This window comes from Brachypodium distachyon, chromosome 1, assembly GCF_000005505.3.
Source record: "Brachypodium distachyon strain Bd21 chromosome 1, Brachypodium_distachyon_v3.0, whole genome shotgun sequence".
In the NCBI taxonomy this organism is placed as follows: Eukaryota; Viridiplantae; Streptophyta; class Magnoliopsida; order Poales; family Poaceae; genus Brachypodium; species Brachypodium distachyon.
Window position 1 is genome coordinate 9,367,227 of NC_016131.3, and position 25,151 is coordinate 9,392,377.

The 25,151-nt window shown below is 39.5% G+C and overlaps 1 protein-coding gene across 4 annotated transcripts; it reads right to left on the minus strand.

Annotated features, from left to right (window-relative positions):
- Positions 1–73: 73 nt before the first annotated feature.
- On the minus strand, positions 74–24,615 carry LOC100829043 (protein SABRE). 4 transcript variants are annotated; one of them, XM_014896823.2, is made up of 24 exons: positions 24,249–24,608; positions 22,885–22,996; positions 21,756–22,016; positions 20,163–20,428; positions 19,750–19,972; positions 18,998–19,171; positions 18,836–18,913; positions 18,505–18,756; positions 15,927–17,969; positions 13,500–15,303; positions 13,221–13,321; positions 11,403–11,759; positions 11,151–11,269; positions 9,674–9,920; positions 8,998–9,222; positions 8,644–8,777; positions 8,177–8,249; positions 5,259–5,357; positions 4,959–5,144; positions 3,950–4,303; positions 3,693–3,860; positions 782–1,139; positions 545–655; positions 74–469 (listed from the first exon to the last, which is right to left on the minus strand). In XM_014896823.2, exons 1-23 carry the CDS (start codon positions 24,317–24,319, stop codon positions 558–560), a joined length of 7,803 nt encoding a protein of 2,600 aa, XP_014752309.1. In that variant the 5' UTR covers positions 24,320–24,608; the 3' UTR covers positions 74–469; positions 545–557. The 4 variants fall into 4 exon arrangements, 3 of the variants coding, with proteins under 3 accessions (XP_014752309.1, XP_014752308.1, XP_014752310.1); XM_014896822.2 differs by having other exon boundaries at positions 74–655; XM_014896824.2 differs by lacking the exons at positions 20,163–20,428; positions 21,756–22,016; positions 22,885–22,996; positions 24,249–24,608 and having other exon boundaries at positions 74–655; positions 18,998–19,166; positions 19,750–19,886.
- Positions 24,616–25,151: the final 536 nt, after the last annotated feature.

A 25,151-nucleotide genomic window follows, 5' to 3' on the forward strand; every position in this document is an offset into this window, starting at 1 on the left:
ACACATGGAAATGTTTAAGCGAATTCAATAGTGCCCCTTCTCTCATGTACAGATCATATTTTTATTCACAAGATGTTCAGTAATTACATTGATATATTTCGGTTAAAAAAAACCACATCAATAATGTAGATCCAAATATTTCATGCATAGCGAATATACAGAGAAAAGAAAAACGACAAATGTTCTGAGCCACGAGATACGGATTTTACTTTCATGATGGTGCTGCAGAGAGTATGAGAAGCCTCTTATTTAACTTACAAGGCCCATATAATTAAGGATATGATTAGTTACACCAAGCTACCGACTACATACGCAACACAAGATCCTCCGCTGTCTCCACCACTCTACTATATACAAGGGGGAGTTTCCAAGAGCTGACCCCAAAGACTATGCATAACTGGTAGAACTATACATCGGTGATCACTGGCTATTCCAACATCCTTTTCTGGGGAATAGTTGCTTCTTCTATCTATTCACCAAATGTAGGAGTTGAAAATATTTTGCATGTCCTTGTATTGGTTGTAGAATAAATTTCCTGACCTACCTGCATTGCTTCTCTACTCATGGAAGTCCTCGTAAGATGACTCCGACGAATCACTTTGGTATGGTGTTGTTTCACGTGGACTAGATGGGAGTGAATCTTGCAATGATGGTCCTACGGCAAAAGAAAAGAAAAGAAAAGCAAATGTCAGTCCTACATGCAAAGAAAGGATATTTTCCACCACAGTAGTGATAATATAACTTGTGTTCAGTGGTGTCAGTTTCAAGGTTGAAGGAATACCTATGCTCTTTTGCCCTCTCTGGCGGAACTTTTTACGGAAGAGCTTCTTAGCCTTTGTAACAGTTAGTTGTCTAGCAAACGGATACTCACCATCGCTGTCACTCCACTCGTCATGGTATTCATTGTCTCCATCGCCTCGCATTGCCCGCACGACAAATGCCTTTGCTTTACGGCGTTGTGAATTGAATAAACCTCTAATTGATGTGACAAATCCGTCACCTGCACTGTCACCAGGCCTCTTTAACCATGATACAGGGAACTGATCAGGTTTTCCATGATGACTGCCATCACTGTCGCTGAAATTAAGATCATTTTCTGGAAGTGTTTCCCTCTGGTTCTGGGCCTTAAACTTCTTCCCCTGTTCAAGACCAAAACCATTAGTAATTTCCATGTTGATATGAAGTGATGAAGGGATAATGTTTATCCAAAACTCAAGCGCTAGCGGTATGGGTGGAAGGATACGTATTCTAACAAGCAGGCCAACTATCCTAATATACCATTAACACTTAATATAACCATGAAAAAGTGGCTACTGGCTGAATGTCAAACAGCAAAAGGCCAAGGGAAAGCCATCTCTGATTATGTTCCTAAACTCAATGAGGAAAATTAAATCCAATATCAATATGCAGCAGCAGAGGTTAGATCTAGTACAAAAACAGGCATTAGTATAGCTGATCCACACAATATCAGTTATCATGGGAGTTGTATTGAATTACTGATACATGATCCAAGTTCTGATGAGATACCAAGATCTGTTGACATCAAGACCAAGATCTGGAGTTCAATATGCTAGCACAGTTACTTCTGTTATACGCGCCATGGTATGTTCTCATTCTGATTTATCACATGGACTTTGTGTTGTTAGTAGACTCATGGTTGATCCTGGCAAAGAGCATTGGAAATCTAGAGATGGACTTAGTGGTTATGTAGATTCTGATCATGGTGGTGACTTGGACAAGAGAAGGCAACTCACATGGTTAGGTCTTCACAATGGGTAATCATGTTGTGTGTTGGAAAAAAAGCTTGCATGCTACTGCAGCTTTATCTCCCACTGGAGTAGAGTATATGGTTGATTCTGAAGCATGCAAAGAAGTTGCATGGTGAAATGTTTATGCACTGAGCTTTGCGGAGATACTTCTTGCATTGCTATTATTATTGGAATCAGACATTCTATGAGGTAACAAAGTACATTGCTGTGAGCTGTTCATGGCTGTTATTATATTCAAGATGTCATTTCTCAAGGCAATGAGAAGGTATGCAGGACACTCATGATAACCCTGTCGATATGATGACAAAGCCAGTCCCTGTAACTAAATTTGACCTTTGCTCAGGCTTAGTTGGTGTTGGGGTGTGTTTGGTTGGTGCCCTATGAAGTCCTACCAAACATAGGCAAGGATTTCTCCACCCACACTTGGTTGGTGTGTTAGGCTGTGTTTGGTTGGCCAAGGATTTCTCCACCCACACTTTCCCAGCTATTGGGCAAGAATCTGTGAGAGGGTTGGGTGTGATCTCATAGGCAACCAGAATTTTGGCAGCAAACAAAGCAAGAGCCAAGAAATCACGGGCTGATAATTTTCTGGCACGGCTAGTTTGGGCACCGACCAAACATACCCTTAAAGTTCAGTCCAACTGTAACTTTATGACTTTATATATCACTGATGAAGTGGATTCTATGGTTGTTTCTGGAGCATGCAAAAAAGCTACATGGTGAAAGGTTTACAAGCTATGCGTACTGGACATACTTTTTGCATTACTTTTATTTTTCTGACAGTCAAAGTGCTATAAGCGCAAAGGATTAGGGGTGTGTTTGGTTGGGAGCCAACACTAGCCATGCCAAATAATTGGCAACCAATGATTTTTTGGCTCTTGTTTGGTTTGTTGCCAAAAATTTGGTTGCCAATGTGAAGTACTACTCATTCACATATTCTTGCCAAATGGTTGGCAAAGTGAGGGTTGGCAAATTGTTGGCCAAAAAATTGGCAAGCCAATTCTTGCGCACATTTGGTAGTGCTAGATTTGGCACGAACCAAACACACCCTAGGTGTTCCATGAGATAACCATGCACAATGACATGAGATAATTATTATATTCGAGATGTCATTGCTCAAGGTATTGTGAAGGCTTGGAAAACACAGGTACTAATGTAACACTGTTGATATGATAACAAAGTCCGGTCATGTTGCTAAATCTGAGCTTTGCTCAATCTTACTTGCTGTTAAGGTTTAGCGAAGGAGCTTTTGGCCCACAATGGATATTTAACTGTTGGAGCATTTGGCCCACAATGGGTCATGTTGATATATGGTACAAGGAGGCAATTCCTCTCAAGGTGGAGATTCTTGATATACGATATGTATTCTGATTAGAGGTCGAGGTCTGTAGGAGCGGATGATGGTAGGCCAGAGCAGAGATAGGCCTGGCCACACAAATGGCACATGCAGAGTCTCCCGTGGTGGGTTAGGTTTTCACTTCCGACTCGAATTGCTTATATGCCACTCATATACACCTCTTGTATGCTGCACGAGATCAGTTGACGTACTCATTGTAAATCCATGTGTGTGTTAAACACACTCCTGATAGAGTGAAGATTGTCATCATGTGCACCCACGATTTTGTTCCTTGAGAAAATTGGTGTCCTGTGTTCTTGATTTATCTTCTTATTTCCATGTCAATTTCTAACAAGTTAAGCCAGGAACACAAGCTAACAATAAATGTGCCTAAGAGATTGTGATAAATATAGCTACAGAACTGCAGAAGATCCCGATGCATGGATTTGCGATTGACCACCTATTTGCATACTAACTAATAGAACCAAGCTAACATTGCTTTTGACCATAAAGTATGAATGAAGTTGAACATGTGGATTTAGATTTGCAACAGTTACAGTTTTTTTAGGAATGAATGATCATCGTACCTGCATTCCGGTCACTGACTTCAAAACACCCCAAATGATATGTTTTTTTACTCTTGAGAACAATCTCCTCCATGTACCAGTGAACTCTACACGGTGGAATGTATCCATAAGCAGCCTTAAGTCATTTATTGCAAGCCTCGATCCCTCATATGTAACAAGAAGTTCAACCTACAGAATCAGCAAGTTTTACGGTCAATGTTAGAATGAAATATTTGCTATTGACATCTCCAGATGCGATGGTACAGAAATATACTAACCTGGCTAATCTTGATGTTATGGAATTCCATCAATTTCCTAGCTCTTGTCCTTTTTTCATCATGGGATTTCCCTATTTTCTTTTCCTCGTGAGATAAACGGCCAGACTTGATGGACTTGGAGTCTTTAGTCTTAGTCCTGAACATCTCAGCAGCTGCAACAGTGTTCTCTGCCGTAGAATTGATGGTGTCCCCTTTTGAAGAAACATTCGAGGAATTCAGCAGTGATACCACATCATTACTTGTGATATTTTCTGCTGCACTTTCTTCCCAAGTCCTCTCGAATGAAGATGTCCGCCGCAACTCTGGATGTGAACCACAGACCATATTGGCCTTTAGAGACTGCAATTTGGATACCTGCATGGAGTGTCAATTTGCACAGATTTCTGTCATATACAGTTATACACACCGATAATAATGGACAGTTCAGGATATCCTAACACCGTGTTTCCATTTTAAAACAAACATCCTGTCTATGGTCCAGAATCCAGACCGAGACCCCACCCAGTTCCCAGCAGGTTACACTTTTGTACGTCTTGTTTGAACCAATTTCAAGTAGCACAATTTGTAATTCCAACCTAGATTATGATCAGCACCACTGGAGCTCTAGAAATTCTGCAAGTTCCAACTTTCACATGAGGTTCCAGTAACACAAAACAATCGCAATGCTTATGGATCGAAGGAAGTATTTAGCTGGGTTTGTTTGATTTTACAAGTCCAGGTCCATTAAATGTAGCCCCAAGCCTCAAACCTAATAAATTCTGATAGATGAGTACAGGGCAATGGTTTTGAACTTTATGAGGAAAACATTAACTAATGGTTTAAATACCATTTGTCTTGAGCAATAAGTTATTTCATCCACTTCCTACAATAAATTTTATATAGAAATTCAAAGTTTGGCTCAGATAAATTGGTCAGAATTCCATATCCTCATCCACATCCCTAAGAAAACTGGTCAGGTACATATTAGTGTCGTAGGTGAAATATACTAATTTGTTCTTACGTGACTCACCTGAGAATTGTCGCCATGTATGCCTTGCCAACTTGAGACGTTCGTTGAAGTGGAAATGGTTGTACCTGATCTGCCAGGAAGCTCATGTTCTCTAACAGAATAGCTGGTAGAAGCAACAGCCTCAGCACCAGAAGATATTCTTCTGGTTCTTCTAGATCCAGTCGATGTTGAAACCCTCCAAATATCCTTTTGAACCAACCAGAACACATCACAAATAAAAATTATATCAAGGAAAAACGAAAAGAACAAGTGTGGAAAGCATAACATGGGAGATGTGATGAAGCATGATTTACAGCATACCTGGCGTCTTTGAGAATCATCTTCCTCAGGAAAGAAATAGTCCCACATCATTCTATACATTGCTTCAGGCAGATATATTTTCAGTGGGTAGATCTCCACCTGCAAATCTCAACACTGAATAAGAAACAAAGCTACTAAAGTAGCAGTACAGGTCATAAACAGTGCCATCAGATTCTTAGTAGAGTTAAGACAAGAATGCTTAGTGAAAAACTATATAATGACAGCAAGGTAGCAAGTGGAATACCACCGACAGGTTAGCAAAAAAAATATAACTACCCGACACCCCTTTCAACCCATCAGACTCCCACCTTGACTCATAAGCATGCTTTCTGCCCTACTAAGAGCAGCTCGGATTCAATAAAACACAAAGTACTTTTGTCAACTGATACGCAAAGGCCTCACCTCGATGACCCTGCTCACGTCCTGGATGCTATGGAAGCACCAGAACGATTGCACCTTCGATGGGGCTCATCCGTGCCTTGCCTCCCTCTACAGGAGTCACGACGAATCCAGGGTATGGATGCAGGCAGGAGCTTTGGATCTTAGGGTTCCCTGCCTAGGACTTGGGATGTTCACTAGTTTCATTTTCTGCTTGTTTGCCGCAGCCTCCTTGGCTTGTAAATACTACTCTACCTTTTCAATATAATGAGACACAAGGCTCTTGCATTTTCTCAAAACAAAAGATACTTCTGTCACGACCGTGCAGGGGAGGTTGCGCCAGTCGTCAGAGGCGCATGGGTAGGCGAGGGATAGGGTCTAGTGGAAGAGAAGCCTCCTTTTCTGTTTTCTTCTTGATTGGTTGATCATTCTGATTACACTATAGGTCCATATATGGATGGCTCAACTTGACCCTCAAGCCTATCAGACTTGACAAACAACACAAACTTTTTCCAATCTGAACAACTCATATCCTTGGAAACTAAATGACTGACTTGATACTCAATAAAGGAAAGATAAGGCTATTCCACAGAAATTTTGGCTAGCCAAATATTTGGCTTGGCAAGTTTAGACTAAAACCAAACATACCCTAAGCTTCACACTGCCTCTTCAGGCCAAATCTTGCGCACATAGAGCTTGCCCATATGCTGTTGGGCATGACAACTTCCTTCAGTCACCCAAAAAGTGTTGCCACGGGACAGACTTTCTTTTTAAAAAATCAAAGCATTTTTGTTTTGATCAATAATATCCTGTGACTTACAATTAGACCGGATGTATGAACGGTGAGTAGATTTGCCTCAAGAATATACTTCAAAATATTTTAACTTTATTAGGTTTTACAAATACATTGACAAAATATAGTGGCCATATTAAACTTTAGAAATCCGACCAATGTCCAAAACAATACATTCTGCCAAAGGAAGAAGAACAAACTCATTCTTACTACCATGGTTCATTGATATCAGTTCTCCAAATATGTTCCATAGTACTCCCTCCTTTTCAAAATAAAAGGCATATTAGATCTCATTAAGGAAAGGCTTTGTTCAAGAGTTACTTCGTTAATACGTGGTTTATAAGATATGAAATCATGATTATTTTCTAAAAAAACAAAATCATCAGTGCCTTTGAAAAAAATCTAGTGATACAAATTTCATGCACTGATAGAAAATATACAAATTTCATGTCATATAAACCAAATAAAAGTAAAATATACAAATTTACTTGTATTCTCCACAAATTTCTGGTTGGGTTTCATATCTCGCCTACCCTAACTTGCTTGGGACAATAGGCTTAGTTGTTGTTCTTGTTGTATAAACCAAATATTAACAAAGTAATTTTTGGTCAAAGCCTTTTTTTCAAGAAAACATTTTCATCAAAGCCTTGTCCAAAACCTAATACGCCTTATATTACGAAAAGGAGGTAGTATAAGATACATGTATACGACTAATTGCACGAACCCTGATTTCTAGATCTTAAAAAGTATTTCAGAGAAAACGGAAGGCAAGTGATTAAGGTAGCGGCTTTTAGGAGGTTTTTATTTTCAACGTTTAAAGGAAGGGTTTTTAGAATAGTCCAAACATCACAATTTTTTAAACTCTATGCCTAGTCAAAATATAAATTATTTAAATGGAAGGAAGGAGTGCATATCACTATTACAAAAAGAAAAGGTATAAAATTATGGAAGTAGTTTGATGAAAAATGTACTGACATTATTTATGTGGTCAATTAAGTACTTTGTATATATTGGTACCAAATGTGGAAGTTCTGAGAACGGCTTATGTTTTGTAAGGGAGTAAAAACAGTACAGTACAGTACTCCGAAGTGGCATAGTGCACAAATAATTGGATCGCTAATGCGAACAAGCACATAAAAAATATTAAAGAATACATGGTGTAAGTAATTGGATATTTCAAGTTGTCAACTTAGTTAAAAGAAATGTAAATACCCATTGCATGCTGAAAATCCTCCACAGGCAGATAAGTTCTGTAGAAAACATGTATAAAGTAGGTTCCACTAAATCATAACTTTTGCTTAGGATGTTTAAGTAAATGTATAGCATCTTCATAAATGGTATGCGCCTGAAATTCTTATATTAGTGTGATTCGTGTGGACTAAAATTATGAACAGAATTTCAAAGTATCCAAGAGGGGCAGACAAAAAGCCCGAAGATGTATCAAACCAAATAGCAAGCTACAAACATTGTTTTCATTTTTAAGTTACTGAAACTGATTAAAGCATCAAATGAAGAGAAACAAAATGCAGACATAGAAATGAATGGCATTCTAATGGCTCGGTTCAATGACTCATTCTAGACATCTTTACAGATCGATTATTTTCTATTCTGGTGTTAGTCCATGTGATAAAGAAATGGTGTTGGGCATTAAGCTAGAAACAAGAGAGATGGATCTGACAACTTGTAGCGCAGGTAATAGATGATTATAGCTCAGCAAAAAGTAAATTAGTCCACGTGAAAAACCAACCTGAAAGAGCTCAAGCGGAGAATTCCCATCCTTCGGAGCACCTTGCTTCGCATCCACACGAAGCATGGCACCTCTGTAATAGAATGCAGTGATCAGTCATTCGCTGAAACCCATGATTTAGAGGAATCCACTGGGAACCTTAAGAGTTACCAAACAACTAAGGACAGTGCTGCTCATTAATGAGATGCAGCATCCAAAAGTGAACTTTTTTGCAATATAACCTTTTGTACACATAAAAATGAAATGAATGGATATATTAATAAAAAAAAGGTATTACATTGAAAAAAGTTCATGCAATTCACTTTGGAGTGTCTTATACTAGTAGTTAATAGAGTATATACAAATTGATTAAAGAGTATAGCAAGGGTGTTTAAGTAGTATAACATAGGTGGGAGTACACTCCCAAGAGTATAGAAGGGGAGCCAAGGAGTAGCCAATGATAGAGTAAAGCCAAAACTAATCCTTACTTTTCAGGAGGTGCATTCCAAGCGGACAGTAATGTATCACATTTGGCATTAGCCATGCAATTCCGCACAACGAAGTACTTTGTTGTAAACCGAGCAACACCAATGTCTTTGTAGTCTCTATCAAAATCATACCCCTGCAAAAATATTCAATTGGAAAATATTCTAAATCACTAGGGGAAAAGGTAGTTCAAGAGATGCACGTCTATCTTCAAATGGTGAAACATCAATTATGCCAAAAGAAAAGTAAAGCTTGCAGTGAACTAAAGCATTGAAGTAGACAGACACATACAAAACACAAAAGACAGTGAAGAAACTACAACCAATGAATTATTGCACCAAAGTTTAAACATATACCATATCACTGATCTCAGCTTCAGCAAAAGTGTTTCCATCTGCAAGCATGCTCCATACAACTTTGCTAATTTTCATAGAAATTCGCATGGCACAAGAAGGTGTTTTGTTCTTTTCTTTCTCCATCAAGCGTAACTGGGCAGCCTTTTGCAGTGCTTTCCTTAGTGCAGAAGATGCGAATTTTCGAGACTTCTGGAGATTTAGAAGGTCTCTCTTGAGTCCTTCCACCTGATTAGAGTATAATATCAACAAACATTGCTTAGAAACACACTCCAACAAGGGGAAGCTAGGGCTCATGTTTGAAGCTGGTTTGGAGCAAGCAATATTTTTGGTAAGAGGGACAAATACTTGGTTCAAACAACACATATTACCACAATAATACTTCAATATTTTGAAACATACATGAACACCATTCTTTATGCTTTTTGTTGGCAAAAACATACATTATTCTCATCTTATCCACAAGACAATGTTACACGATCTGTAGGTTTCAGTTTCAGTGACTAATATATCCGAAGTAGATTTGCTATCAAAACTCAAACATACTCTTATGTTAAAATTATAGTGATATAATTTTTAATATCAGTGTTGTAGAAATCAATCGTCAAAACAAATTGCTGGTTACCACGAAAAAAATCCATTTATGTAGGTACCGGCCATACAAAGTTAAAATGTTTACCAATGAAGTTTTCGCACTGTTAATCATCCATAAAGAATTATCCTTTTCTGCAGAAAGATCCATATGATAATCACTGCTTCCGGTTAGGGATCTTATATCATCAAGCAGTAACTTCCTCTCCCTTTCCTTCTGTTCGAGATTAATCTTTGCAAGTTCCACCTCTTCTACTCCATCAGGAACCACCTCATCAGCCTCTTCTTCAATATCCTCATCATCTGATGGATACTGGAGACTGTTTTTCCGAGGCCTGTGCCAGAAAGTTTAACAGGAAATGAGGATAATTACTGAGATAATATTAACTAGTTTAGTACTCCATCAATTCCTAAATATAAGATGTTGTAGCCTTGTCCCAAGTCAAACTTCTTAACGTTTGACCAAGTTTTATAGAAATATCTACCAACATTTACAATAACAAATAAGTATGCCATGAAGATATATCATGACAAATTTAATTAACTAATTTAAAGTTGTAGATGTTGGTAGATTTTTCTATAAACTTGGTCAAACTTTAAGAAGTTTGACTTAGGACAAAGCTAAAACATCTTTTTAGAGCCAAAAAGCTAAAACATCTTGTATTTAGGAATGGAGGGAGTAGGTCACACGGTGTTGAAGATAAATATTGAGATAATACTAACTAGTTTAATAGGTCACGTAGTGTTACCTAGGTAGAGTGTTACTAACTATTAATAGGGTTACATAGCGTTACAGGCCTCTATCCACAAGATAGTAGCAATTTTTTAATTAAGGATCAGTCCACATGAAATAATAATATAGTGATTTATACAAAATTGACACCTGGAAGTTGCAATATTTTTAGAGAACACACAGAAAAATATTTAATATATTTTTGAAGGAAAAAAATTCATTAAGCAGGAGTAAAGTCCAGAAAAGTTATAGGAGTAATATGAAGATCACATGTTAAAATTAAGCGTACATAAGGTAAATGAACTATGTTGCAGAAAAGGCCAATAGTTGACATACGTAACCAATGTCAAACTGTAGTGGTACGAAACTTTGCAAAACCACCAATGATAAGTTCAGATGCGAGCAATGAATGACATGATCCAGTGAATAATTTACAAATGATCGTGCAAATTCAAGGAATCAGTTTGTAACAGTTCACTCAGAACAAAACTTTCTCGTTTACCAATAAATGTACCCATGGAAGCCACATACAAAAATGGACCACACAAATTTCAATATTAAGAACTAAAAAAGAAAAGCAAAATTCAAAATAAGGCTCATACAGAATATTAAATGGTTAAACTTTGTCATGGATATCTCCTGTTCTGGCAAATGTCAATTATCAGATTGGAAAAAAACTCCATTAATCATTAGGAGCTCAATGATTATGTACTAAAGGCAACAAACATGCGTGGTTCGACATAAAAACAAACATGGGTGATTCGACATAAGAACAAACATGAGTGATTCGACATAAGAAAACAGAAGTCCATGAACCTAAAAGGAATCTCACTTGGGAAGTCTTGCGAATAGGAGATTGCTAAGCACATCCAACATAACTTGAAACTGGCGTGAAGTCATTGTTGCAGTTATGTTTGGAGAATTGAAACGTAGTTCCTTCAACGGCTTAACCTGGGTCATAAAATACATTCTTTTTAATACTCAGAAGAACAATAGTGCATTCATTTAGTTTTCTTAGACTGGAACCAGTCCAAAACAGGCATAGGCATTGGACCATATGCTGAAATATCTCTGTTAGCTTTACCTTCAAGTCTGCAGTTCCACCCTTATGTCTAGTGTAACTGAAGTACATCTGGCAAGGCATAAATACTCTCTCTAACAAGGCCCCTGTGCGCTTCAATTTCTCAGAACTGCCAAGAATACGAGGAAGCCACTGCAGGCCTGCACCAGGGTCCACATCAGTCGGTGCAACATGAGCTTGAACATCTTCGAGCCATACTGAGAGATCAGCTTTTTTCCAGGTCATTTCAGGTTGCAATTCAGGAATGTGCAGACTGCTGGTCCCCAGTGCTTGCTCTAGCATCTCTTTCCCAACATGAACAACTGAATGAAATGAACGTGCGATAACACGCCCACTGGCTGCAGCGAGCAGAAATCTACCCTGGTACACATAACACGAACTTTAGTTCCACACCAGAAGCCATATACTAAATTACTTATGGCATAATCTACATGGACCTGCTACATAAACACCAATTACACACTATCCTCACTAAGAAAAAGCTTGTCCCTGTTGATTATGCTCACAGCATGGTTGATCTGGAAGTAGCTTAATGCTGCCGTCTTCAATGGGGAGAAGCCCTACACTGTCTCGCTGTTGGGCACCATCCATGCAGAGGCATGCTCATGGGCTACAGCAGGAGCGACCAGCCTCCAAGCATCACTACCGGCGGAGCTTAGTGCTTATCATTCATGTGGAGGCACATTCATGGGCTCAAGCAGTGGCAACCGGCCTCCAAGCATCACTACTGGCAGAGCTTAGTGCTTAGGGGGTGTAACGTTTATAACCTTTTTTATCTATTAATGCATCGAGATGCAAGGCTTTTGCATTTTCTCAAGAAAAAAACAAAAGCTCATTCTCAACCCCCTTTGCCCCACTACAAGAGAAAAAAGAGATACTCCCTCCTTCCCAAAAAATATGACGTATTAGGATTTTTATTTTTTCCCAAATTAACCGTCGTATTAGCTTTGCACATTGAATCCTGCGGCTTGGCAGGCTGCATGCAGAGCAATTACTGGATTGAGTGGCTGCATGCAGCGATTAGTGGTGGAGGTGATTAATTGCAGCCACTCATTCCTCCAGTCCCTGCGAGGAAAATGCGCCGGTAGAGCGCATGCGCAGTTGCAGCTCACTCGGTTCATTAAGAGAAGCTTTGTCTTGGTATTTGGGATTTGTCTAATACGACATATAAATTGGGATGGAGGGAGTACCAAGCAAAGCACATATCATGCATATACACCCAGAACCACAAGAGAGAAGAAACAAACAAAGGCACAAAGAGATACTACCGAGCAAGGCAAATAATGGTAAAAGCATATATAGCCATTCACAGCAGGCCAAGGTGGTTTGGAAGTTTCAAAATTTGTCATATCAGTATCAGATACTGACTCCTCTCTGATACAAAGTAGTGGAGGAAATAGGTTTTAAAATAAATAAATCCTGATACTTCTTAAAAACTGTTTGTACCACTAGGGCAGTTAACTTCTCATTTGAACCCTATCCAGGGCGTTTTGTAAAGTCAATATTCTTCATCATGATTTCGTAGTTTTTTCTTGCATGCATGATGCCTCTTTTCCATTACTAAAGTGAGCTAGTAGAACAGATGTATCAGATAATATAATAGATTACACTGACAAGTTATTGTATTTGGCTTCATAAGAAATAATCGATTTACTGATTGATTGGTATCATTATTTTATTATATAAATGTAGAGCATTCCATGGATTAGCCAAAAAGCTATCAACAAAAATGCATCATATGACCGTTTCAGTCATTAGTTCAAGCACAGATCAATATATATAAAAGAAAAACTCAAATCTTCAATATCAGTTATCACTTACATTGGCTTCTTCAGAATGTAGGTTGAACTGGGGCTTGACAACATTAACCATAAAATGGAGATTCCCTCCCTTATCTGAATCATCAAACATGCCATACTTCACTGCAACATTAACAAACAAAAATGATTGAATCCAAAAGGTAACAAAAATCTGCAATAATTTCAATAGATTTTAGCTTTCAACTGACTCAAGTGATCCGGTAAAAAAACTAAGCCTGTAAATGTTAGTACAGCATGAAACATCTAGCAAAAATGATACAAGAGGAGTGATTGGCTTTACTATGTAATGGGGAAGTAGAGCTCAGAGCCTCAGCATGTTGCACCGAAGGAGAACCAACATGGATAGAAGAGATAGCATCTTGAGTTAATCTAGAGCCATCTGCATTCTGCCTTTCCTCAATCATCTTTCTTTGTGCATATTGTCGCGAAGGAGAGGGTTTCGGGGGTTCAAATGCTTTGGAAATTCCTCCAACCCATGACCAAACTGCATCTCGGTTCTCAATGGTCCATAAAAGCCTGAGACTGTACACAAATACCCGTTGGCAATTGTCCGCCAACATCCAATTGAAACCATCATCATCATCACTAGGCTCAGATAGAGGATGGTCACTTTCACCACCATTCTCAAACTCAGATCCAACATATGCTATCTCAATATTCCTACCAGCATCCTGCCGCCATTCTGTAAGTCGTGCACGATCTGCCTTTGGAGCTTGTCTTCTTATCGTGAAATAATCAGAAGACAAGAGGAAGCCTTCCTCATGTTTTTCTTGAAAATTGCCCATGCTGCATTTGTCATTAGCAATTTTGCCCAGTGACTGGTGGCTACTAGTCTTTAATTTGGACACATTTTCAGCTGAGGACAAGTTAACATCTCGTACTAGATAAACCTCAGGCTTGTAAAGGTCAAGTCCACGGTAAACAAGATCCAGAGATTCACGCTTACAATCAAATGTATATTTCTGTTTACCTCGACTGTAACACAATTCATACTTCAACCTTGACATTTTAAAGGTCAAGCCACTAGCAGGATCATCTTCAGTTAAAGTTGCATGTCTTATGCAACAGGGAGTAGCATCAACCCGGAAAAAGAACTCAACCAAAACTTTATCCATTGAGAGGTTACCAGATCTAGCAGCTCGAGGAATTTTATATCGAGGCCATCTAGAGAAAGAACGCAGTTTGTGTGGGGGGCTGTAGTTTAAGCTCCACCATTTGAAAACCCAAGCAAGGTCATGGGCGCCCAGGTTCATTGTTGGAAAATCAACATCAGCCACTGTGGAACAATTGCCGGAGATGGTTCCACTTAGCATTGGACTGTTTGCATAACAGGAAGCTGATGCAGCATTATCAGACTGTACTTGCAAAGGTCTAAGGGAGAAGTTCCACCTAAGAGATAGATAAGTAGATCGAAATGGATCATAAACTTTCTTCCTTGGCTCACCCTCAATAGGGAGCGCATGCAAATAATGATTCAATGGGTTACCAGATTCACACTGCCAGTCAATAATCACACTAAGGGAGAACAGAGGAGCGTAAATAAAAGGCCTGGGCACACCAGATGGAACTTTCAAGCTGCAATTCTTCATCATACTCTCTAAGCTGCTGATATACATCCTGAATTCCTTTGCAGAAACATCTACATGCCCATCCGTTTGCTGGATCTCCATGTATTCAGAAACAATTTGCAGTCTATCTACCTTCTCATAAGGATTAGTTGTTGCCAAAAGGCTCCATTTGGTCTCACTGAAATATAGAATTATTTTTCCATGGATGTAATATCTAACGTCATCCCACCATGGCAAGCTGCGCTCCTTTTTAGGTGGTTGGTTTGCTAAACCAGAATTTCTATCTCTGGTGCTAAGATTAACCCTCCGCAGGGCTACTTGAAATGCATAACTTATATCAGCAAAAGATGGCTCATAACCAACACCAAAAGAAATCTCTCCTCTCTGGAAATAAACAGGTAGATTGGAGTACAATTTAATTGCCGGTGTGGTACCACTGGCAGAACGTAGCATTGTGACCTTGTGCCATCTGCCAATATATACATCTTGGTGTATTTGGGGTTGAAAACATGTTGCCTGCAAATAGACACAATGAGAAACTAAAAAAACTCTAGAGACTCGCATCCAAATATGTACAATCATATCTAGATTTTACTACAAGTACTCCTATATGGCAGGAATTTTTAAGGTTAAAGCTATCAGGGGCGGGGCTCAATTTTGTTTTTATGTTATAAATCGATCGCATAGAAGGATTGATGACTAATGCAAAGAATTATCTCAGTTATACAGCTCTTAAATGTGAAAGAGGGCAATTTGGTCCTGCATTCCCAAGAAAAGCCAGATGAAGATAAATACATAATACTACTCAAATAAAATACATAACATGATCCAGTGATTAGTGTAAACTAGTTTAATCAGGCCTGTTAGATCACGACGCTGAAGCCATCTCCAGGTGAATATGCACCATAAAGGAATTTGAAACAGATACCACAGAACCAGAAAAGAGACTACAGATCCATGTAGCATCACAATCTTCTCAGTGCATTACAAATCTTCAAGAACTTGTTAGTTCCATGATTCAATATACATCGAAGAAAGGAAACTCCATGCACATGAAGAAGAAGGGGGGGTGGCTACTGGCTAACATAACTAATGAAAACACACATAGGCAACATAAAAGAGAGATTTGACAGACCTACCTGCTGGGCTAGCACCACACGGCCTTGGCATTTCCCACTGGTTGCAGAAAAGAGAGGAGATGTATAGTCTCTCACTTGTATTACCAATGACCCTGCAAGGACAGCAATATCACTCCCATATAGCCGAGAGAATGGTATATCTTTCTCCTGACAAACAGGGTCAAGCTCCTTTATGAATTCAACCATCCCTGTTTCCCCACCCTCTATCCTGGTCAAAGTAATGTCCAATTCAGAAGCAGAAAGTGAAAGAAGTGAAGCTCTCCGTGAACTTGGCTTGAATCCAGCTTGAAAACCTTCTGTACACGCTCCTGACCCTTCTGCAAAGACCATTTTCTGACAAGCTAAATAATATGATCGAAATGCTTTCTTATGGATTTCTTCCCGCATCCTTTGAAGAGCTGCAGTGTCATGCAAGTCAACCTCAATGCCATCATAGAGAACTTTTCCCTCGGAGCTGCAATGGTTAGGATCTACAATTCCTGATATAGCATCATCAAGAAATTTCAACCTAACTCCCGATTCACAAGTTTTGTTCCTCATCAAATGGTAATGTTCATCGAGCCAACCCTGTATTGGCTCCTCCTCTATTTCTGCAGTGAGTTTACGCAACACAAACTTTACAGATCCAAAACTGGAAGTTCCAGGCTTAACCTTTTTTAAGTTCTCTTTCCCATCAGGAAACACTATACTTCTTTTGGCAGCAGAGACCAGCTTTAGCGCACGGATCGTGTCTTCAACAGCATCCTCTATGCCACGCAATGGCAACCTGTATGGCATGCAAACATGGACATCTAGCCCTTGAATGACCCAATCTCTTTTGGATGATGGATCAACCTTTGCATTCGGCAAATGTCCAGTAGCAAAAGGAATACAAGAGATTTGTATCCGTGTGCTCTTTAGAACTCTGGCACCATTAAGACTGAGAGAAAGGCCCTCAGACAGTACACCTATCCTGGCATTTTCCGTGAAGATAGATTGTACTTGCATGTTTGCTTCTACACCATCTGCGAGCCCAGCGGATATTCTCAAGACCTCCACATCAACGGCAAAAATTGACCCTCTTTTGTCAGACTTCTCTTTGATATTGCCATTTTGAGTATTGCTCAGCTTCTCAGAACTCTGGAACTTGTTATGATGCAGGAAATACTTAAAGCGTACCAAGGTCTCAAACAGAGCTAAATGAGCATCAGGTTCCCATCTGATATTAATGTCTGTTGCACTGAAGAGGGAACAAACAGCAACACCAGTAAGGTCACCAGATCGGCGCACAATTTTAGCATTCTGCATATCTAGTAAGGTCACTTTGCCGCCAGAGCTATGATCTTCCTCATAGATTGTCTTCACCCGTTCCAATTCTGCTTGTGTTGACTTTTTCTCCTTGTCTATACATACAGAGAGATGAGAGATAACTAAAGATGCAGAAAACCTCAAGTTGCGGCCACAGCCTGGTTGTTCAGAAGCTATAGTTGCCCTACGTGGTGTGCCATCAGCAGAGACATTGACAATTACTTGACCCCCTTGACTCCCATAGTTCACACGCTTTGGATCAGCAATTGGCATATTTAATATATTTACATCACCACTGTAAGTAATGGAGAACTTCTGTAGGCTTAATTTCAATATTTCAACACCTTTTGTTTTCTTTTTTCCTCTATGCTCCAAATTGTTTTCTTTAGCCCTTTCGCGAGAGGATGAAAGATCCTTCAATAGAGTCCTAAAGGACATCAAATTGAGCACAAGAGATTCCAAATGCTTAAAGCTAAACTTTACTCCTATGCCACTGATATCGACAGAAAATACAAGAGCAAGTCTACTAGTTTCAGCCATATCTTGGACCTCAATTTCCCTGTATCCCCAATCAAGGCTCACCCGAGCAATGTGCATTAGGGAACCAGAGTAAGTATCCACGCCAAATATATTTTCCTTCAAGAATTCTCTATACCCATCTTCCATGTGCACCAGCATTTCACCAAGCTCAGTGTGTATCTGAATCCCCTTGCTTGCAATGTTATTTGCAAACAAATGTGATGACTGGCAACATACCTGCAAAATGAAAAGAATATATCAAATCAAAGGAAGATAACGTGTATACTCATCAATTTCAATTGAGGAATAAAGCGGCAGTAATGCCGTAGAAAAATGATGCCACAATATTACTTTCAGGGAACTTGCAAGTTGCACCTTATTGTGAAAGCACAAGTGCTATTAAGACATAGAAAGTAAAGATAAAAAATAAACTGGTAACCAGACAGTATGTGTTCATGACCATAATGAGAACTCAGCCACAAAATACAAACTTGCCTGCAAAGGCACAACTTGGCCAACTTTTCCATTATTTTCCCATCGTAGACCTCTAGTACATCTAGAATGAATTAGGCATCAGCATATACGCGGATCTGCCAATGGTTTAAAACTTTTTCTGGTATGATTAACTCTTGAATCTTGATACTGAACACTAGCAACATTCAAGTCCTCGACATAAGGCATGTTGTTTGTAACCAACGGGAGTCATCTATATAAAGAAGTTTCTTCTGAGCAGAAACAGCCTTATTCTTACATTGAATCAAAGGGAACTTACATGATACAATACCAATCCACTAGAGCTGTAAAGCATGATAGTCATTTCTGGGGCAGAGACTGTGCAAGTCCACATGATTTGCTTGATCTCCTTAGTTTGAGAAACTTCCAGATGAGAGTTTTCCTTGGAAAGCTTCATTCCTTTGGTTTTCAAGGAATGAAGGCGCATCCATGGCATCAATCTGCTCAACATAAGATTGCATTGAGTGCCACCAAGCTTGGCATCGATCTCAGCTCTGATTGGAAGAAATGGCTGAAAGGAAATCATATTTTACAACTTTAAAAAGGTAGTCGCAATATTATCAACAAAAAAAGTAAATAAGGATGCTTACGTCCAAAGGAATATCCAAAGAAGCTACCGCAGCAACTTTAAGAACTTCTAGCAGAGAGCTTGAGCCTTCTCTAACTAACTGAAAGGCCAAAAAAGTTAACATGTCTGCTGATTGCTACTGATAAGTATAGCATGAGTCTTAGATAAAGTAATAGAGATGTACATGAATTTCACTCAGATCGACTTGAACGTCAAAGTGTGGCGTAGCTTCCTCTAAATCATCCTGTGGCAGGGACTTCACACTAGTACAGTGGATCCCCATAACATTGTTGTGAACAGTAAGCCCTTCACCCAGGTGTGTGAACTTCACATCAAGCTTCGGCACACTGAAGCTAACCTTCCAAAGAACAAATATAATATTTAGCAATACTTTTCAGGTACAGCCAAAACATAGATGGGTACAGAACCATAATTCCTAACTGCCTAAAAGTCATTTATTTAGGGCTGCCAACAGAAGGATTGTATGTAAATATAAGTTTTGCATGTTCTAGCCAGTAGCCATTTCCAATAGTAGCACAGAGAAATATGCAAAGCAGTTCTACCTGCATATCTAGAATTAAGTGGACTGAATCAAATGCAGATGAGTGACAAACAGTTGGCAACAAAATCAGGTAACAGTTAAGACTGCATGACTAGCCCTCCTTTCTCCTGATGATTATTGCTCATGCTGCAAATATTAAGCACTGATTTGAACGAGATTGTGTTTCTAATAGACTGGAATACTAGCTAAGCAAGAGACTAACTGGAGAAGAGAAAAGCGAGATTATAAATGTGAGTCGAGGCTACGAATGATATCTTACAGAATCACAGATGTTGAAAGCACCAACACAAACTAGAGTGTGTGAAAAATGAACTAAATGGTTGTCACATACATCAAAGAAGTACCCACAATCGAAAAATTTAATGCTAACAAACCTTATCCGGAAACGCAAGCATCTGCTTCTTCAGTGCTGGTAGAATGGATTTGCTTTTTGATGACAGTTTGGTTGGTGAAGTACCCGGAATAGCCTCTTCAGCATTCTCAGATAAACTATTATTCCCTAGCTTTGTGTGTTTCTTGTGAAAGAGCCGTTCATCAATGTTGGCACTAACATCTCCACATTCCAATTCGAGATTAACAATTTTAACACCTCTTTCCCTGAAAAAGAAAACTCAATTTGTAAATACACACAAAAGAAGTTAAATGCTATTGAAACCTCAAATATGGTGACTATACAAAACATTGTTTAGACAACTGAATTTGACAATAATTGACCGTATCTCAGAATTTGTTTGTGACTTGTCCAACGATATTTTATGTATCAGTTACCAAGAGCAAAAGAACTCACTTTTCATGACCAAACTCACAAGTAACCAACAAATCTTCAAAAACAAATGGAGCCAAGAATTTCTCTGAACTTGCTAGAGAAGCTTGATCAGACTGGAAAGCATCAAGCTGATTACAGTTGCCCACTGGATCAGCAGTGAACCCAAAATCTCCAAGGTGTACATTCAACGGTAATAGGAGCAACTTAACACCAAGAATATGATTAGGTCCGGCAATTTTAAATGTATCCACCTTTAGCTCTTTGATGTCAACGGCACCATCCGGTACCTGCATCATTTGATGTCAAAGATAGTTCATAAATAACAGTATAGAATAGTAAACGCAAGAAAATGCAAGTTTCAGTCAGCAAAAGGTACATCCAGCACATCTCTGTGATTAGGTGACGAGAGCATATCTACTGCTCCCATGGCTTGAGGTGCAACCTCGCTACTAAACCGCGGGAACCAAAAGGTCATTGTCTGAAAAATATTGAGTAGATTCACACAATGTCTGTTACCATGTCACAAAATGTCAGGTTTAGATTCAATCTACACATCAAGAAATAAAAAAAAGGAAATCAGGCCGTGAATAGTACCATCTCCTGTAAACAGTTTTTGGTTACTCTTCACTGCAAAATTTCTCTTTCATTCTCACGTGTGTGTGGAATTTGAATTTGAAACTTTGTTGACATAGTAAATACACACTGTCTGAACTACTCAGTTTTTTTAGCTTTTATGACCATCTGCTTTTAATACCGTGGCTTGCGTTTTAGTGGCTTTTTATGACCATCTGCTTGTGCTATCGTGGTTTGACCCACGCCACGGGAGCACTAGACATGCTCTTGTGGGATGATGACTTCTGCTGAGATGCTTTTAAGGATAAATGTTTACGTCTGAATACAAATGACCAGAAAAGGTATGCTATTTAGACAGCTATCATGCTACATGCTCAAATAGTGACCCATGCTCATGAATCCAATGTTTACCACCTGGAAGCTCCTAACAAGACAATCATACCATACGGTGGGAACTACACAATTCAGGTGGTCTAAATGGGCATAAATGCACATGCAACATAGCATCAATAACAACAAAACCTCCTAAGTCCTATATATACTAACTGGGAAACCTCCTCATCCATGATTCTAACTAACTATATTATATTTATATCCTAATCTTCTTGGTCGCACACCATACTTCCCAACAAAATTACCAATTTGAACTAGGGAATAGTAAGGAATTATTTCCAATGCAACGGAATAACCTATTTGACTAGGGATTAGTAAGGAACAACGGATAATAGGAGTGAATTTCTGTTACATATAAATCCATATCGAACTAGGTAACTTGGTGCTGTGGCAACTAAGCTACGAATTTGAACTAAAGTATGAGAGTAGAAGGGCTCATTTGCACTGTTTGATGCAAATGGACCAAATAATGGATTTGAGAATAAAGTGGAGCGGTAAAAGGGCATTTTATCCTTTGTGCTAAACCTTATTTTATCGACAAGTTAAACACACGAAATATGTTATCATTGTACAGAAATTAAAACGAGCAAACGGAATGTCCACATCAAATTTTGGAAGATAAGAAACTTCGAGACAAAATATAGTTACCTTGATCATCAGATCTGCGACAGAAACTGATAAAAGTCTAGCCATACTTGATGTTACCAGCCATTTCCCTTTACCTGTAGAACGAGGCCTTGTGGATTTGCTAGATTTTTTGCTTTGAGAAGATGATCTAGTTACAATTTCAAGATCATTTATCAGCAATTGCACCTTTGGGTCCTTCGAGATAACACCGAAACTTAGTTTGACAAGTGACTTGCGGAAACTCAGTTTAATTTCACCGATTGAAATGGATTCAAGAGAACCCTGAGAAGAAAAGGTGGTTTAATGTAAGCACATCAATTAGCAAGCAAGGAATAAATGCATATTGTTCAACAAATGTCAAATGATTTGAGTTTTAAGCACATAAATAGTTCATAACATGAAAATATTATGCCCACTTCTCCATATCCATTACAAGTACACAAAAACCAGCATAAAAAATTACTTCCTCATTAATATAGGCACCCATGTCTGTTATCTCCTTAACAGTGTTCCGTTACTTAATATGTGTTGACAATGGTTAATCATTTGTTTTCTTTAAGAGGTTATGTAACATCAACAAGTTAAGGGCCTCTTTGATTCGTAGGATTGGAAAAGTAAAGGAATAGGAAAAATGTAGGATTGCAATGTCATGTCCACTTGAGCCCTATAGGATTTTGTTTGCATCAAAGTTTGTTTGATTGGACCAAAGGATTTCTTCCAAGAGGTTGGAGTGGATGTAAATTTTCCTATGGAATGTAGTACAAATGAATCCTTAGGAAAAATTCCTATAGGATTTAATCCTACGAATCAAACGACCAACGTAGGAAAAATTCCTATCAAGCCTTCAAAATTCCTATGGAAATCCTTTGAATCAAAGGAGGCCTAAGTGATCTCAAGCAACCAAGCCACAAATGACCAAAACACATACATGAAAGCATTAGATGATAATATCTGCTCGAAAGTGCAACAAAGCATGACAATTCGCAAAGCCTCGATGGAGTAGCAAAAGGAATAACAACAGATAGCATGCATAAAAAGAATATAATACACCAAACCAAGTTGCTCAAATTAATTTGAACTAGCAAGCATCAAACAGACACCATGAACTTCTGGACTCAAGCAACTTGGCAGCATGAGATGAAAGACAAACCTTACTGAACTTTATTGTCACATCACGCAGGCAATTGAACCCAGCAACTCGGAATGCAACGGACGCACGTAATACACGGCTCAAAAACCAAGCTAACAATCTCGCAGCAAATCTGCAAGGAATGCAAATACAGATCAATGCAGAGCATACACTTCCCTGAAGAAATTTTTATCACGAAACGATTAAATGTGGAAGTATTCAAGTGCTAGGATAAGGTTCCTGATTGCATGGAAGGATCTTAGGAGCAACGACAATCAGTTTGATTGCATATCTGTTATTTGTGCGAGACTAGAGCTAAATCATTAGGCTAGAAAGAGATCTGAACAGTCAAAATCAGTCAAATCCTCTGTGATGAAATGTCACCTGCTTCTTCCATTATAAAGAAGTAGCAGAAATGCCAACAGGAATAACCAAATAACCAATACAAAACTGAAAGCCACAGATTACACCCTCCAAGTTTAACCAGATGTTTGACATCATAATAATATGTTAATAGGCGAACTGAATAAGCTAGAATCTACAAATGGCCCTGTCATTAAGAAACTGGGGCTGAAGCTCAGTATCCACAGGCAGCATATTGAATGTTGAACATACCACTGCAATAGTACAATTCACTGTAAAGCATGCAAAAGACAAGAAAGCACAAGCAAGCACATAGTCTTGTAATACGAGTCTGCTAGCACTATGATTTTTGCTAGATGGACGCACTTAATGCCCAAATTTGCAATGCACTATAAACCAAAAGAACAACATAACTACTGTAGTTATATATCAGACAAGAACAGAATTGTGCATTTGTGCTACCAGTTGCCCACTAGCTACCAATTACCAACAGGGTAAATAGGTAGAACTTCACAATTGACAACTTCCAAATGGAACAACAAATAGACTAAAGCACCAATCTCACTAAGAATTTTCCACCGTAAGTAGTAGCTCGGTAAGTAACTCATGCTGCTCCCACAAAATGACTAGCAGACACCCTTGCCACTGAAGACCTCAAATTCACCAGTGCAAAACCCCACACCTACACCACGGACGGCTCCCCCAACCAAAGCAACCCTCCATGGTGCAGCAGCTGCTAGCAGAGTTAGTACTAGCCATTCCAGTCTTGGATCACGAAACACCAACCACGCTCAATTAACCAAGGACGGAAGTCAAAATCCTACTTTTGACAAGCAGCACTAAGCAGCAGCCCACGGCCTCGGTGCACGGACTGAAATGCCAGAATACCAAGGCCCGAATTCCCCACGCGCGAAGCTTTTTTTTCTCTAGAATACCACGCGCGAAGCTCAAAAGGCAGCTCCGCGCGCGGGGGATCCTATCTCCGTTCCTAACGGTTCCAGCGTGCGGCGAGGATGACTTACGTGAAGACGACCCATCCGATGACGGAGACGGCGAGGAACACCGAGAAGAACTTGACCGGCGAGGACGCCATGCCCGCCCCTCTGACGGGCGGAGACGTCCACCACCGCCGGATCCGCGTCAGGCCACCGGGATCCGGGGGAGCGCGGGAGCTGACATGGCCTCCACCGACGCGGCCGACGGGAACCCTAGCTCCGGGGAGGAGGCGGGACTTGGGGAGCAGGCTGCTCGCTCGCTGGCGCCGCGCGCGATTGCGGGGGGCGGATGCCGGGGAGGGAGCGATCTCTCGTCGGGAGTCGCGTCGAGAGATGCAGCGCTGTTGCCTTGGGGGATGTGTCAGAGTCAGAGATGGGGTGAGAGAGAAGTAGCAGTGCTATAGTCTAGTGTATGCCGAGCTTTGGGTTTCTCGTCTTTGGGAATTCTCGACGAAACAGGCACGATGGTCGTCGTAGGAAAAGACAAAAGTGCAAAGGTATTTTGGTTGGACTTAAAACTGATTTTTGATTTTTGTCTTATAGGTCACAAAATCACATAAATAGTTGTTTTTGATTTTGGTTTTTTGTTTATACCATCATCTAACAATATCAAGTCAAATGTTAAAAGTCAAAGCCGAAAGCACCTAATTTGATGCTTTTGTGACTTATAAGACAAAAGTCGGAAAACAGTTTTAAACCCAACCAAACAGGACCAAAGATCCACCTCGTCTCGGAGAAAAACACTAACCTCCGGAAAATTTGTTCCAAGGACACTGATCACTAGGATTAGAGCATTCGGCGACTAATCTGATAAACGAGGCCCGCTTTCAACATTGATGTCACACAAGTATAACAAGTAGTACTAAAAAACAAGTGACTTGGATTTTTATAGATTCTTATACAAATCTCCGTTACTTCTTTGGGACGGAC